The sequence below is a fragment of the Scatophagus argus genome, chromosome 14, assembly GCF_020382885.2.
Source record: "Scatophagus argus isolate fScaArg1 chromosome 14, fScaArg1.pri, whole genome shotgun sequence".
In the NCBI taxonomy this organism is placed as follows: domain Eukaryota; kingdom Metazoa; phylum Chordata; class Actinopteri; family Scatophagidae; genus Scatophagus; species Scatophagus argus.
Window position 1 is genome coordinate 21,696,269 of NC_058506.1, and position 16,757 is coordinate 21,713,025.

Consider the following 16,757-nt stretch of genomic DNA (forward strand, 5'->3'; position numbering starts at 1 on the left):
CAGTTAAAATTAAATTCGGTCATTGTTCATTTGTTCGGTTAATGTGTTTTTTGATCAGTTATACTGCTGAGGTTTTCTCTTTCGTTATGGACCATTTTGACTTTAAACATAAAAACTTTGAGAACAATTTTTCCTCGAAATTACATTGAAAATGAATGCAACTGACTGACTCGACAATAAAACGTCCATAAGCATGAAACATCACAAACTGCTTCACTGTTTTCCATTAAAGCGCCTAACAGGCTGCGGTGATCAACCTAAGCTGCGCCGTCACGTGGTGAGAGTCCGCGCACGCGCCTGTGTCCTGACAGGTGAGCGCGCGCAGCTGCCTGGTCGCTCTCGGCGCTCTGACGGATGGGGTCGGTTTGACGCGGACTCAGGGCTGAAGGTGTTTGTGGAAAAACAGGAAGAAATTCGGCGTTTTGTTTTGTTTTTGTCTGCCATGAGAGGTGAACAGACTGAAAATGGAGAAAACTCGACGAACTCGGTGAGCCGCAAAGGATGATGGAACCGCTAATAATAATAACATGACAAGTGACATGTTTGCATCGGAATGCCTGAGCAACTAACGCTAACACTAACCCCTCTGTCGTGCCCAAACCCGCACTAAAAATCAACTATTTCACAGATGCGTTTAATTTCGTTTTTAAACAGAATAGAGAAAACGCCAAAAACAATGTTGTAATTTCTGGGAAAAACAAACTTTTGAATTCGGCACATTTGAAACACACCGAACTGCTCTTACTTCTATAAAATTCTAACTTTGGATGTGAATTAGCCAGCTTGTTCCCTGACCAATGTGACTGATTAGCTAACTGAGTTATTTAGAGGCTAAAAGCTTGGATTTGTATAGCTTAATAAACAACATAAAAGACTGTTTGTTTTTTTTTTAAAAAAAGTAAGTAGTTTCATACAGTTATGGTTTTTGTAACACTGACAGTTTAATCATTATTTGCCATCCCAGCATGTTACTGCATTATCATTAGACCTTCTTAATTAGGCTAACTGTGCCAGCAGACACTGAGCCAAGCTTCAGATGTTCTGTACTAAAGCTGCATATACAGTATAAATTTCATAAAATTCATACTGGTTTCTCTCTGGTGTTGACATAGGAGGTGTGTGTGTGTGTGTGTGTGTGTGTGTGTGTGTGTGTGTGTGTGTGTGTGTGTGTGTGAGAGAGAGAGAGAGAGACACCCAGTGCCTTTGTCACTCTGGTCTGGTGGCACGGTGAGTGGAATGATAAACAGAGGCCTGTGCTATCCATGTCAGTAGCCTAAAATAGAGGCTAACCAAGAGGGTCTCAGATAGCCCCTGGACTCCATATAAGTCTGGACAGCCTGCTCTTAGCTTCCCATGTGTGTGTGTGTGTGTGTGTGTTAGAGAGAGATACCCTGTCATGTCCACCTGCTGCTGGTGCTACCTAACTTAATATAGTGCCTCTCACTCAGCAGACTCGTGTTATTCCTTTCTTCATGTCTACATCTGTGAGGTCAAAACATACAGCGGCGTTTGGCGGTCTTGTGTTGACCACGTGAAATATGCCACATTGATTATCTTATTGTGCTTGAGTTTGGTTTGAAGGAAACAGTCGGTTTATGAAGTTTATCCACCAAGGAAACATTTGTTGAACACGAGCTAATGATCCATAGATAAAAATGTTTGTGCCAGACTGTTGGCTGAGATGAGCCACTTCCTGGAGGCTCCGCTGGTTGTTTGGCAATTGGCCCTCACATATGCTGGTATCAGTCTCTCATCTGACACATGGTAAGAAAGCAAATAAGCATATTTCTCAAATGCCAAACTGCTCATGTGGTGCTTCTTATTGAAGCCACTCAGTCTGGCTTTGTTTTAACAAGTCATTGTCCCGACCCGGCCAGTATGTGGTCCTCATATAGACATGACAGGCTGGCATTTGTCCTTCAGCTCCTTATATGCCCTATGTGTGTCTGCCCAACTGGCAGGCCACAGGCTAAGCAATATGAGATATTATCCTCAGGTGCCACATTGGGTCCAGGTCTCTTCCCAACTACAGGAGCCTACAGGACTACAAATCCTGCACTCAAAAGTGGGATGTCTGCAGGTTTCCACAAGGTTCAGACATGGGTTACACAGGCCGGAGTGATCCTTTGAAAAAATAAATCTGCTTTTTAATGTCAAAACAGTGCAGGAAATATTACTGTTATTATTATTACTTGTGTTAAAGCCATGCTTCACCCTGTGGGTACACCTGTACAGCCCAAATGGGAGTCCAAGTCATGTCTGTCACTCAGCCAAACTGCATGAAGGTTTGACTTTTGTTTTCCCTTTGTCCAATCGTTTCCCTCAGCAGAGCGAAATGCTGATCAACCAGCTGAGGGAGATCACTGGCATCCAGGACCCGCAGATCCTCTACAGAGCCTTGAATGTAAGCCCCAGAAACCATCAGCTGCTTTTGGGATCCCCTTTGTGTGTGTGTAGTATTGTTAATTTGCCACAATGCCAGCCAATGAATGACCTTTTCAATCCCAAACCTAACCCTAAGCCTCAGAAAAGACATTTTGTTAGATGTGGTGTAACTAAATACATAGAAAGTAATATGCTACAAGATATTACTTCCCATCTCCAGTTTAGTTTAGTTGCAGTGGCAGGAAAATCCCCCCCACCTTGATAATGGAGCCGTGTTTACTGAGATCCCCAGAGCCACACTGCTGGTTGGCTTGTAAACATCGCCCTCGCTGTGCTTGAACTGTTCTTGAAATGTAATTCATTTGTCTGTTCTAGAAGAGTAATTAACGTTAAAGGAACACTCTTTGATTGTATTAAAATTGCCCACAGGGTGCCACATTTCCAACCCAGCACACTTATGCTTATGTTGTGCAACACAAACACACAAAAAAAACCCTCTAGGAGCTTGAGTTAATAGGAAGCTCATAAAAATGATAATCGACAAACAGTTCAATAAACGGTCTGGTTGACTGTGGTGCAGACATAATCCAGCCTGATGTACCGGCGGCAGACAGAGACACAGCAGGGCCTCGCAGGTTTGGGAGGGCTGCATGCTCATGGAGTTCCACACAAACTTGGAAATGTTGTCATACTGCTGGATTCAAACACAAAGGGGGCACTTTTCTGCCTCCTTAATTAACAAACTGTATGCGAGTTAGTGTGACTCTGAACATTTTTTATTTTGTCGTTTGTCGTCTTTCTTCTTTTTAAGGCCAGTCAGGGGGACGTTGGACATGCGGTCGGACTGCTGACAACCCAGCCTGCGGAGGTTCAGGATCCTGGACAACCACAGGAATCTGGGACCTCTGGAGAGGCCCGTGAGAGCCAGACAGGTACACTTTGGACAAGACAAGCGTTTTCACTGTCAAAAATAATATATGATCACATAGAACTGCACGGGCTGACAGCGGAGATTACAGATGTTCACATCAGCAAGTAATGGCCAGCATTTTGAAATGTTACTGTGAAGAAAGTTGTACCCGTGGAAATAAATGAGACTTACGTTTGAAGCAGTTCGATTGCTCTGTGAGACTGAGGAAACAGAAGCAGCTGCAAAACAGGAAGAGGAACATACTGCTCTTCCAGAGTAAAAAGCTAAAGATTTTCCAGAGCTGCGTTCATGTCAGCGTGTGGGCTAATTCACATCAACACTGTGTTCAGTTCAGAGCTTGACTTATGAGGACCGTTCATAGGTCCTTTCAGATGTAGAGTCTGGAACATCGATGGGTTTATTTACGCGTTAAAGAGTATCTGGATACCAAGCTGAAAATGATTGTTTCACTGACCTTCTCTGTCCAAGAGATTCAGGTCTGCTGTAGCTCTGACCACACCCAGTATCACTAACAGACATCAGCAGCAGCTGTAACAGAGGCCAGGTCAAAACTAGAACCAGTCCAGGTTTGAGTTCTCCTCTCCACGGAGGAGCAGAGCTGTTAAACTGCGGTTTCTCGGCTGACACGTTGTCATCCTCAGGACTTCCTAAGGATGAACTGCAGACCGCAATTGAACTCAGCCTGCAGGAGTCCCACAACGCCCAGGAGGAGGAGAGAGAGTTCAACAGGTACGAGGGAACCTGCTTTTTGTGCAGCACTTCTTTGTTGCAGGTGACTGTGTTTGGGTTGTTTTAATTCACTGCTGAGTTTAATGGAGAAAAGAATTAAATGCCTCACTGGCAGATGAGGCCACTCTCTTGTGTTTTCTTTTTCTCTGGTTCACAAACTGACTTGATCATAACCGAGATGATTAACAAAACTAATTACGTTATTGCTTACAGCTTGGTGAGCATCTGACAGCCTCTTCAGCTTTATTTTGTTCTGTGCAAAATAACACAACAAACTAAAATGGTGTTTATGATAATGTGTACAACAGCATCAACATTTTCGGGGGATTCTGCCTTCACACAGGACAGGAGAGCTGACTAAATCAACCTGTGTTTAATAGATCCATCATGTCAATACTTTCAAATGGGTAATGTGATGCACTGCAGGGCTCTGGAGGCCAGTGCAGAGGAGAACGCAGCGAGAATGAAGAGGAGGAGGTGTGAAGCCCAGAGTGAGATGTGCAGCCCTGCCGACTGGATCCGACAGGACGACTGGCCCGTGGGCATTCGCAACGTTGGAAACACCTGCTGGTTCAGCGCCGTCATCCAGGTGAGAACGAGGAGGTCGATGTGCTTACAGGAAACTGATGAGGATTGACAAAAAAAAAAATAATAATAAAGTGCAGCATTACAAAGCTGGGAGGCATTTTTGCTCAAACAGTACACATTCATTCTCAAACATAATCACAAAGTAAACCCAGGCTGTTTCTGACTGAGCATTGAAAGCCACTGTGCTAAACGGCGAACACAGCTGCACACCTGACATGAAGTGCGCCAGGCTCCCTATGAGTGTCCTCCTCCTCACATCCTTTGCTGCTAAATCTTAAAATAGCTCTCTCGCTCAGCTTAATAAATGTTTATAGACTTGCAGTTTCCCTTCCAAGATTTCTAACTTTGGTCTGTCGGAGGTGTCGCACCTTATACAGAGTCACCAAATGTTGCTTTTCACTTCAAAATCAGTGCATGTGGAGTTCATTGATTAGAGGTCTTCTGTATGTCCTGCTTTAAAATTATACCCCCCCACACACACTTCGGATCTCCCTTCAGTTCCCCTTTTTATCAGCTAGCATAACAGAGTTTTTAGAAAGGTGAGGGCATATTTCTGCTGTTCGAGAACATACACTGTTACGCCAAGCTGATAATTCTATTACAAGTCCATTGCAGAGTCGGGCCTATCAGGTGGCTCGGCAGAAACCGGAGCCCTGATTGAGATGCACAGGCTGTGTGGATAATTAAATCGCGAGTGATGCGATGATAGAGCGAGAAGTGGGCTTCCTGCTCTGAGCCTGAGATGGACAGAGAGGAGACTGTGTGATTGTTTATGTGTTGTTGAACTCAGATATGCTTCTACATTGATTTAGAAGTCAACCCCCCAAAGGGCCACAAGTTATTATCTGGGACGAGAAATGGGAAAATGAGGCTGTGTTGTTTGAATACAAATGTTGCTCACATGATACCCTTTTGTTTGTTTTTCTGTCGATACTGTTTGCTCACATTAAACTGATTGCTGTAGATTCAGCAGCGCATGAGTCTTGATAAAGCAGTCGCTCCTAAAAAAAAAAAAAAAAAGTAATTACGGTATCAGATTGAGGCCGAGTGACCGCATGATTCAGTTGTCAGCTCATATTTCCACTATTATCCTTTGTGGTATGAATTACAGTAAAACTGAGATAAGCCTTAATTGAATTTCCTACTCAAATTGAAAAATATATCAAGATATTCATAAGTGCTCAGAGGCTCTACTCACCACTACACATGACACATAAGACTATCTGACCAATATTAATGCATTTAGCTTATCATGAGAAACACAAGGATCTTGGTTTTGTGTGTTTAAATATTATGAGGAATGTAAAATGCAAAAAATACCTTAAGATTCAGAGAAAAATCCCTCAAAACATTTTTTTCCAAAGGTGCTGAGAAACTGATATCTCCTGTGTTGTATCCCTGAAGATGAATAAAATATTTTGGTTTAGTTTATTGGTGCTTGAATCACATTTTGAATCAGATAATGTGGATATAAATTCACTGAGAGGACCCCCACAGCTGAGCGATGAAGTGAGTGCTGAAGGGCCTGAAGCTGCACATCCTTTGCATCCAGTTTTTTAATGTCACTTTTAATTATTAACAAAACATTTGGGCTCACTGTGTGGTCAGACAGAAATTTGCACCCCATCATGACGTAGTTGACACTGATTTGACTCGTGGCATTTCAGGTAAGACTCTTCACTGTCGGAGAGGTTAGGATGGACATCTTATTTACGAGGGTCCCGACAATGTAGTTTATAACAAGCTGCATAATTTATAGCCACTAAATTGCTGTTGTTTGCCCTCCATTCATTATCTGCATTTTCATGTATTTATTTCCATTCAACCCAGTATTTGGTCCTTCCTTCATTGTCTTGTTGCAGTCACTGTTCCACCTGCCTGTGTTCAGGAGGCTGGTCCTCAACTACCATCTGTCTGAGCGAGTACTGGACAAGTGCAAGAGCCATTCTGTGAGTAAACTGCTCTCACCAGCACATTAAAGTGCCCAACAACAGTGGGTTACTGCACTGCTACCATGCTGACGTTTCCACCGTGTCCACTCATGCACACGAAGAAGAGACGCGAACCTCGACCAAATCGAGGGGATTTTCTGTTAAAATAAAGCATGTGAGACTGTGTGGGGGTGTAGAGGAGCTGAAGTTTGACTGTGGTGTTTCACAGGACAAGAGGAACATCGCTTTCATGCAGGAGCTGCGCTGTCTGTTTGCCCTCATGGTGGGCTCCACTCGCAGGTTTGTGGATCCTTCAGCTGCAGTGGAGCTACTGCGAGACGCCTTCAGGACCAACGAGGCCCAACAGGTGCAATGTGTTTTTCTCTTAGGACAGAAAATCTCAACTTCAGGTCTGCTTAAATTGTAGTGGCCTCCAGTTTGTGTCCTGTTAAGGTAGGCTTGTTCAAGTCTCAAGTCTCAGAGGCACGAGGCAGAATGCATATGTGGCAGCAACTCATGAAAACAAACTGCACTTGCTTTTAATGTTTCCTTCAATAGAGGAAGTTTATCCTGTGAACATTAAATGTGTTCAGTTATCACCATCTATGACGGTATAAACACAAAACTGTCATCCCTTCAGAATCCCTTCAGATTAAGCACTGAGCATGTGAATGAACTGATTCTTAATTCTATCCTTTACTGTTAGAACTACGCAGCTTGTTTTAGCCAATCAATACATTTTCTTGTCAGGATGTCAGTGAGTTTTCCCACAAACTGCTTGATTGGCTGGAGGATGCATTTCAGCTGGCTGCCAATGGAGAGTAAGTTGTACACATTACGCCGACTTTATCCACATGCTTTTCTCTTTGTTTGCAAACTACATGAAAATGATGTCATGCGTTGCTTTCAGTAATGCAGAAGACAAACAGCAGAACCCCATGGTGCAGCTTTTCTACGGTACCTTTGTGACAGAAAGAAGACACGAGGGTATGAGCTTTGTATGAGTTTCTGTCCTGGTGACAGTCAGTCCGAACTCTCAGTCGGTTCTGAGTCACTCACATGTGTGTGACTCTGCTCAGGTAAGACTTCCTGTAACATCGAGCAGTTCGGCCAGTACCCCCTGCAAGTCAACGGCTTCAACAACCTGGACGAATGCCTGGAAGGTGCCATGGTTGAGAAGGAGATCGAGTCGTTACATTCAGATCACAGCATCACGTCTGGCCGTGAGGTGAGCAAATTCGTCAGCCGGTTAATACAGATTTACTACATATGTGGTATTTTCAGCGTTTGCTTTGCTAATACAGTCATGTTTCTATAATTTGCAGAGATGGTTCAAAAAGTTACCACCAGTTTTGACATTTGAACTGTCTAGATTTGAGTTCAACACCCAACTCGGCCGGCCAGAAAAGATACACAAGAAACTGGAGTTCCCACAGATCATTTATATGGACAGGTGAGCTTTGTGCGGGTTACGGGTCTCACATGTTCTAACCTGGGAAATGAAGCTTCTGCTGCAGGCGTGGGGATAACATGAAAGGACACCAGGATTGTCTCACTTATTTCAGAATGTTCAGTGTATGTGTTGATTTAAATTTCACACACGTGTACCTAACAGTTTTGGGGATTGTGTGTTTTTCCTGTGATCAGATATCTGCACAGAAACTTGCAGCAGACCCATGAGAGGAGAGGAGAAGTGAAAAAACTCAAGGAGCAACTTGCAACCCTTCAACAGAAACTGGAGTGGTAAGTTACCCATCAGAGCTGAGTGGTCACTTCAGAACTTTCAGACTGGGAGCAGTTCTTGTAGTTATCGTGTCCTGTCTTTATTCACAGCTACAAAAACTATGGCTCAGGCCCCACCAAGTATCCTCTGGCTGACATGCTGCAGTTTGTGCTGGAGTTCGCTACCACTAAGCCTACAAGCGTTTCCCCTGCCGAAGATCTGAGACTGACCTCATCTTCCCCGACTCCTACAAGCCACCCCCTCAGCGAGCCCAGCTCCAGAGACAGCAGGTTGAGTCCACAGAGACCAGAGAAGGAACTGTTCTGTGATATGACACCCTGTATCCATAACTCCATAAATTTTCTTGTCTTGTCTTTAATGCGTTTCTTGCTTCCTTCAGTGAACCTGGAGACTCAGATTCATCAGAGGGCCTGGTTTCCAGTGTTTCTAGTTGCCAGCGGACACCCATATACAAGCCCTTCACCCAGTGCAGACCCCCGACTGACTGCCCACCACACCCAGCCCCGCACAGCATCACCGAAGAAGAGCTGCACTTTGTTAAGACGTGCCTGCAGCGCTGGAGGACCGAAGTGGAGAATGACATAAATGGTATGCGAATGCTTACTCGTGCTCTGTTAATGGACTCTTTAGCTGCTAATCGCTCCCCTTTGTTGGATAGATAGTTCATTTATCTGAGGGACACGTCTTACATTACAGTTATTATCATTTGATCAATTGTTAATTTAAAATGCATTGATCAGAGCAGCTTTAAATTATATGTTAGGTTTAAGTGAGGTTAACCGTGAACTACTCACACGCTGGTAATGGCGGATGGAGCAGGAAGTGGTAAGTCTTGACAATGAAACTGCAGTGAGCCGCTGACTTGCCAAAGACCCGTCCTCTGCTGTGCTTCTTCTCCAACTCGGTCACCACAACATACCTGGTGCAGGTGAGGGAAGAACCGCACAGCAGCCCTAATATCTCCATGTCTTCCAGCTGACTGTGACTGATATCTGAACCAGGAAGGGGATTACATGTGAAGCTGTCTCATACTCCCGTGTACTGAATACTACCTGGACATACATTCACCCTGCTGTCCCATAATGGGAACGCAATGGAAGGGAACCTGCTGGTGTCTCATATTGACTTTGTGTTTTCTTTATGGGTTTTTGTGTTATTTTTCTGTGTGTGCACCAGAGCTAAAGGCCAGCATTGAGAGGCTCACTCAGACGCTGGAGGGCATGTACTCAGACAACAGCCTCTGTCAGGTGAGACATAAACTCATCTAATCTCATCTCCAGAGCTTCCCTGGGGTCAGCTGAGACAAAAAAAAGACCCATATGTAAACCTGTTCTCTGGCCTCGCCGTGACAGTCGCAATATCATAGGGCTTTCGTATTTCGTACAGTGGGAGTTCATTGTGTTGTCTCGCCCGTAGGTACCCTATAGGCTCCATGCAGTGCTGGTCCATGAAGGCCAGGCCTCTGCAGGTCATTACTGGGCCTACATCTATGACCATGCCAACCAGCGCTGGATGAAGTATAATGACATAAGCATCACCGAGTCATCGTGGGACGAGCTGGAGCGAGACTCATTTGGGGGCATGACCAATGCCAGCGCCTACTGCCTGATGTACATTGATGACAGGATGCCCCACCTTATTACGGGTTTGTCTCTGTGTGTTTTCAGTTAATCAGTGATTACTTTGATCTGATTAGTTTTACCTTTAATAATCCTAACCGGGATATCAGATTATTGCAGTTGCACCACAGCAAAGAGGATATTGATCTGCACTGATAACTGCATGTCTTGGTACAGCCACTCTAATGTTTAATGTTTAGCAAAAGCATTCTATGTGGTATTAATTAATTAATTTACTCTTAATTAAAACTTTTAATGGCCAGAATTTACATATGAGGTCAGTGAGAGCTATTTGTTGTGTTAAGATTTTAACTGACTATACCCCACATCCATCCAGACGACACAGATGATGAGACCGGCCAGGTCCTGCAAGGCATGGACTCCCTGCCACCCGTCCTCAGACGCTATGTCCATGAAGACAACCGCTGGTTCCAGCAGGAGCTCAGCGAATGGGAGGAACAGTTCTGCCAGACTGCAGCCCCACAGGGAGAGTCCACAGCCTCTGCTGAGCCCCCAAACCCAAGTCCAGATGATATACATCAAACGCCAGTTGAGCTAGCGCCCCAGTCAGGACTGCCCACTGAAGAGCCTGAGCAGGCAGCTTCTTCAGAGCCACAACCAGACCCAGAGGCAGGGAAGGATTCAGAGCTTGATCCCAGAGAGAAGCCTGGAGGTCTGTAGCGCTGACAGGAGGGATGAAACAATAATTTGTAAAGCAATCAGCAGCATATAGTAGTGACCACTGAAAACTGCCATCATGAATTTAAACCAGTTTTTCACATTTTCAGCCATTAACATTTTTGTTTAAATGTTTGACGACACAAAATAAACACTCCGAGGACTGTAAATATACAGTACTGTCCGATGATAGTATAACATGGACGATGCAGGTTGTCAAAACAATCCTTTAAGCATCTGCTTGCATCATATAAATATGTTTCTTTTACTTGTATATCCTCAACAAAGACAGAGGAAGAATTTAAAAATCCAAATACCAGCAACTTTCTTTGTGCTGCCTCATTTGAATAAACCGCCCAGCTGTTCATTCGCACTCGGGTAAAGCCGACTTCAAGTTTAGGATAACCAAATATAAAACCAAAAACAGGACCCGCTACCTCTATTTATGTCTGTGCTTGTGATCGAATTTCTCCAGACCTCAGTGTGTGCCATGTGACTGCTGAGCGGTACTGTTCATTACAGTGATGTGTGTCCACTCACAGCCTCTCTCCTCTCTTTGTTTTTGACCCCCAGAAGAATCGGAGTCAACACCAGCAGCAGCACCACCACCTCAGGGCTCCGGCTGCCAGCCAGACGAGAGCAGCAGAGCAGAAGTCAGTGACACTCTGGTGCCCAGCCAGAGCGCCACCTCAGCTGAGAAGGAGCTCCAGAGTCAGGTGGGCAAGTCCCCCACCCCCGCCCCCCTTCTGTAGAATATGGGTCAGAAATTCAGTGCCATAAAAATAAAGTGTGTACATCTGGGTCAAGGATCCTGTTTCACCGCTTAGCATAGTGACGGAGATCCAGGCGTGATATCTGATGGGGTGTAAAGTAAAGTGCAGATAGAGTTGGCTGATTAGTCAGTAGCTCAAGAGGCATAACACATCATTTTAATTTTATCAGTTTGAGTTTTATGAGATGAGACCACACACTACAGCTGAGAACTTTTGTCCCACATATAAGTAAATAAATTTCCCTCACCGGGCTTCCAAATGTGTGCAGCTGTAGCCTTTCTGCTGACCCACCTGACCACATATAAAAAGACCAACCTTTCACTGGATACAAGAAGCCATTTTGAATTCCACACACTCCCTGGGCCAATTTGTTCAGCATTGGAGTGGGGAGTTAAAATAGAAACGCATGCTGTGTACTGTATCTGAACTGACACTTTCCAGATATATTCACTTCACTTCACAAGTGTTTATAGCACAGATTAGGGTAGGTGCATTTCTACATGCAAACACTCTATGCAAGTTCTGTGGTAGACTTCCAGAGTGTGCCAGGATACATACAAGACCTTCAAAGCCTTAAACGGGATGAGCCGACATAGATAAGGAATGGATTGAGGCATAGCAATGTGCATTTTCTTAAACCGTTCTCTTCCAGACTGTCTGCCCTGAAGCAGAGCTCGGTACCCAGACACCTTCTGACCTCCATGATGAGAAGGACGGCGTGGAGGCGGCAGGCCTCGGTCCTCAGGCTGAAGGCGAGCCAGAGGCTTCAGGAGAAGCTCCTGAGAGCGAAGCACTGCGGGAGGATGAGGAGGTGCGGCAGGAGGTCCCGCCGAGACAACGAAGACAGACTGAGAACGAGGTCTCAGAAGTGGAGATCCCGAACGTGGGCAGGATCACAGTGAGAGCTGATGCTGATGGATACAATGAAGAGGTGAGTACGTATCATAAGACAGGAACTCAGTAGCCAATCCCACAGAGCTGCGCTTCCAAACCGTGTGACCTCGATTTAAAACGACACTGTGTTAAATTTGGGGATTTACGCAGTCCAAGAGCTTTTGCTATTCAGATGTGATGTTAAATTTATGGCACCATCTGACTGATAAATAATCAACATCATTTCAAAGTTCTGGCATGTTTGTCCTCCAGTTTTTCTGAGCTTGACTGCTGAAACACTGAAATTATGATGAAAGTGTGGCATTTTGTTCTTCATGCTGCTCATTTTCTGCTTTTTGGGACACATTTGAATGTTGCTGTTTTGCAGTTTAAATTAATCACTTTAGGGACTGACACAACCGTCACCAGACTACATTTGAAACACCTCAGTGTGTGGGAGTGCAGTTCTTCTTCTGCTTCTTAGCCGTGACAGTAATATGGATGGGTTACAAAGATATTACGTAAATACTGAAGTCTTTCCTGTTTTTTTTGTTTGTCAGTAACCTGTTTTAACCTGTTATAATCTCTTCCTGTTTTTCCTCTTCACTGCCGTGCCATCTCCTAGATGATGCTGACCCCAGCCATGCAGGGCGTCATTCTAGCCATAGCCAAGGCCAGACAAACCTTCGACAAGGACGGCCCCGAGGCAGGACTCATCAAGGTGTGAGCTCTGAGGCCTAATGCCACATAAATAATTGAATAATCTTGTTTAGCGAAATCTTTTTTACAAGACAGTATGAAATATTTATATTGTTATATTGAAGTCTTTCACAGGAGCAATCCATTATCTATCAGCAGTTTTGAATAGCTATCTTTTCCATATATCAGGAAATAACCACTAAAACAGTCAAATGTGTTGGTGCACTTTAGGGCTACAAAGAATATGTAACGGTAAGCAAACATATGCTGTATTAACAGCATTAATCGCTGGAGGATCACAAGTCTCCTGAGGATTCCTTTCTATAATTGATAATAAAGACCAGCAGCCTGTTGCATCCGCGTTTGTGTACATTCAAACTTAACATTGTCATAATAGAAATGAGAAGAGAAAAAAAAGCAGAAACAGAAACAGAGATAAGTTGCAAACTAACTCGAAGTACCATCTCATTGCACATGCCCATAGGGAGGGCGTAGATCACAAAAGGTCACAGAACGGGAGAACAGCAGTTTTTCTGCCACACTACTTCATGTTTTCAGTTACTACACAGTATTCCAGTGGAGACCTGGTGTACTCATATATTTCAGTAAAGATTCAGTTTACTACAATGCAATTCTACTGCAGTTTATGCCAGTCAGAAAACTAACACAACGCTAACAAGAACGAACTAGTACTTGCACTAAGTAGTCACAGTGCAACCAGTTTTAGTGGCTGATTTAGTGACAAACTATCTAGTAGTTGCTCAGCCTTTAGTGTCAACTCGACACACTAACTGCAGCCCAGTGCAGAACATTTTACAAATGATGCCAAATGTAAGAACAGTCAAAGTCAGTCACAAGAAGAGCATTTTAAACTTTTGCTGATGATCATACTGGCAAATTTAAGATGCATTTTGCACTCTTTCTTCAGGCCTTCCACGAGGAGTATTCCCGCCTGTATGAGCTCTCCCAGGAGGAGACCACACCCCAGGAGGACCCCCGTCTGCAGCACGCGCTGGTCTACTTCTTCCAGAACAACGCACCCAAGCGCATTATCGAGAGGACGCTGCTGGAGCAGTTCACTGACCGCAACCTGAGCTTCGATGAGAGGTACACAACACGTAACAGACGCACGAGTCTCAGAATGAAATAAATTCATTTGTCCGAAATAGATAACGTTCAAGAGCCTTCTGTCTGATGGGTTGTTTATTTGCTGTGTGCGTACACGTAGTGAGTAAGGGGGTAACTAAAGTAAAACATGGCTGGAAAGGAGGCTTTACTCAGAGCAGCAGCTCCAGCAAAACAAGAAGAAATATATGAAATCGTAGCTCATGACTATGATGCCATCTAGTGTCCAAAGCAGAGGCCTACAGCAGGGTGGGAATGTTCCTGTATGTGGTCCCGTTGTAAGTTAAAAGCACTCATGTGTCCTTCCTGTGCATGCAGGGCCATCAGTATCATGAGGGAGGCTCGGTCCAAGCTACGCCTCATCAAGCCAGATGACATGGATATGGATGAGTACTTGGTGCTGTCTAACAGATGGGCTTAACTCTCTGCCTTATTGCACAGTTGACTTATTTTCAGGGATCCACTTTTTGTGTTTTGTTATATTGATATTTATGTAGATGTTTGTTAAAAATGTCACCAGATCCGTCTCGCTTGTATGGCTGTGACCTGAAAGGGCAAAGACACACACACACACCAGAGACAAAAAATAAGAAGGAGGCTCACTAAAAAAAAAAAATTAAAAAAAATTAATGACAAGTGGACCAAAATGTGTCCCTCTCTGAGATGTGTGATTCGGAACATCTTGAAATGTTACTTTATTGTGGTTAGAGATTCTGAAACAGTGGAATAAAATGAAACAGCATGTTCTGTCAAATGCAATGAAAGTATTCACAGCATGGATTTTGTACCATGAGGTGATAAAATCACGCTATTGCATGGCGGTCTCTGCTGTGAAGAGAGAGGAAGAGGTAACAGGTGCTGTTCAGTATTTTAAAGTACTAATCTGACCAGCAGATTTGGGTCCTGCTTGGCTGGATTTTGAGCAGGATGCAACCAAAAACACGACTTACTCCCGTTTGAGCAGCTTTTCCTCACAGCTACAATGAGCAGCAGTTTAAGTAAATGAAGGATCTGAAGAAAAAGTATTTACATCATCAGTTAGATGCCCCAAACAGGATTGAGGAGTCATAAGGTGTTGGGAGGAAGACTGGGAAATTACTGATTTTGGTTCTTTGGTGACATTTGTTGACATTTACAGAAATACAGAATCCTACATTACTTTGTCTTACATTGTGCAAGAGAGGAGTGAAATGAAATGTCTCCAAATGAAGTGAGTGTTGTGGTTGTCCTGTGTGCTCCTTCGCAGCAGTGGCACGATGACTACCGGCTCTTCAGGACGGTGTTTGTCTACCTGCTGACCGGCCTCGAACACTACCAGCATGGGAAGTAGGTGTCCAGCGTTCGCCACCACACTACCTGACCAGCGTGTGTCAGATCGCTTCAGTGGAAAACATCCATCTTTTTGTTTGTGTGTCAGAATTTTTCTGGGCACTGATATTTCAGAAAGTCACAGTACTCATACTGCAAATGCAACACAGAGCAAAGGCACAATCCTTTGAAAATCAGCCTAAGAAGGACACGCTTCCACGCCTACAGAAGGTGATTCTCATTGGTTCTTGTGTTGTGTGTTTGTGCGGCAGGCTGCGGGAGGCGCTGACCTACCTGGCTCATGCGTACGAGACCAACGCCACCCTGCTGAGGAACGGGGAGAAACGTGGCGTGGACAAGTCAATTATTGCAGTTTACAGGAGGAAATGCCTCACTGTGAGTAAGGCAGCTCAGTTTGTGGAACAAAAGTGTTGTTTTTATTGTGACGTATGAGCACGCCGAGTTCGATTCTTCTGCAAAAGGGTAGAAAAACAATAAAGATGTTTTCTAAAAAGGTGCAGAATGAAAATGTAGGAGGAAACCCTGTGCTAACAACCTTTACTGTTTCCTCCTCCTCCCCACATCCACCACGCAGGCACTGAATGAAAGGGCATCGCGGCTGTTCTGCAGCGGTGAGGAGACCAGTGTGGAAGAGGGCGTCGCCATCATGGATGAGGCCGTCATCCCCTGCCTTCACCTGATGAGCCGGAACTCGGCTTTAACCCAGGAAGACCGGGACACCATGGAGAGCATCCGCAGCCACTGGTGCTGCTGCCTGGGCCAGGACATGGATGGTAAGAGCAGGAGAATTAAAACTCATCTAATCCAGGTTTTAAACGTTCATTTGGTGGCTTATCAAGACATTGCTCCATAACTCGAGTAGAAGTGAAACTTAACTCAAACTAAAGCTAAATTGTTAAACAAAGCATGTGTAACCATGGTAAACCTTTGGTTTTCAGACTCACTGCAGGTGAAGCTCGGTGAGTTTCTTCCCCGGGTTCTGGATGGTTCAGCTGACACAGTGGTTCTTAAAGACCCACCCAAAGTCCATGTCAACCAGGCCCACGACCTGTGCAGTCGCCTGGCCGCCATCATGGAGTCCATCCACAACACCGCGATAGTCATCGTTAAGTAAAGCCCTGCATGAAACACCCGACAGCCTCCTCGAGCCGTGCGTCCGACCTGCAAGCAGCTTGACGGATGTGTCGCTCCGTGCTGGCAGACTGTGGGGCTGAGACAGTGTGCACTTTTTAATAAGCCAAATTACGTGTCTGATTTTATCTGCTGGTTAATCGCACATGCATATCATTTTAATGTTTTATCATAGCACGCTCTAAGCACTGTAGAGGGGTCGATATGAGATGCATCACATTA

General features: G+C 44.6%; 1 protein-coding gene across 3 annotated transcripts; it reads left to right on the top strand.

Annotated features, from left to right (window-relative positions):
* The first annotated feature begins 111 nt into the window (after positions 1 to 111).
* Positions 112 to 16,743, top strand: usp28 (ubiquitin specific peptidase 28). Of its 3 annotated transcripts, none has more exons than XM_046410792.1 (26): positions 112 to 487; positions 2,327 to 2,404; positions 3,197 to 3,317; positions 3,958 to 4,045; positions 4,472 to 4,634; positions 6,496 to 6,582; positions 6,794 to 6,931; positions 7,315 to 7,385; positions 7,475 to 7,551; positions 7,644 to 7,792; positions 7,890 to 8,017; positions 8,212 to 8,307; positions 8,398 to 8,577; positions 8,688 to 8,896; positions 9,485 to 9,555; positions 9,725 to 9,953; positions 10,265 to 10,600; positions 11,179 to 11,321; positions 12,031 to 12,309; positions 12,877 to 12,972; positions 13,879 to 14,057; positions 14,394 to 14,472; positions 15,322 to 15,401; positions 15,656 to 15,779; positions 15,979 to 16,177; positions 16,343 to 16,743. In XM_046410792.1, exons 1-26 carry the CDS (start codon positions 194 to 196, stop codon positions 16,516 to 16,518), a joined length of 3,870 nt encoding a protein of 1,289 aa, XP_046266748.1. In that variant the 5' UTR covers positions 112 to 193; the 3' UTR covers positions 16,519 to 16,743. The 3 variants fall into 3 exon arrangements, with proteins under 3 accessions (XP_046266748.1, XP_046266749.1, XP_046266750.1); XM_046410793.1 differs by having other exon boundaries at positions 2,330 to 2,404; XM_046410794.1 differs by having other exon boundaries at positions 232 to 487; positions 11,182 to 11,321.
* The last annotated feature ends 14 nt before the right edge of the window (positions 16,744 to 16,757 follow it).

Bases quoted from the DNA above. Each gene is read 5' to 3' on its own strand.
- usp28 (XM_046410792.1), top strand. From the start codon at position 194: ATGAAACATCACAAACTGCTTCACTGTTTTCCATTAAAGCGCCTAACA. The intron at 2,405-3,196 runs GTAAGCCCCAGA...CTTCTTTTTAAG, and splicing joins TCCTCTACAGAGCCTTGAAT to GCCAGTCAGGGGGACGTTGG. The intron at 4,635-6,495 runs GTGAGAACGAGG...GTCTTGTTGCAG, and splicing joins GGTTCAGCGCCGTCATCCAG to TCACTGTTCCACCTGCCTGT.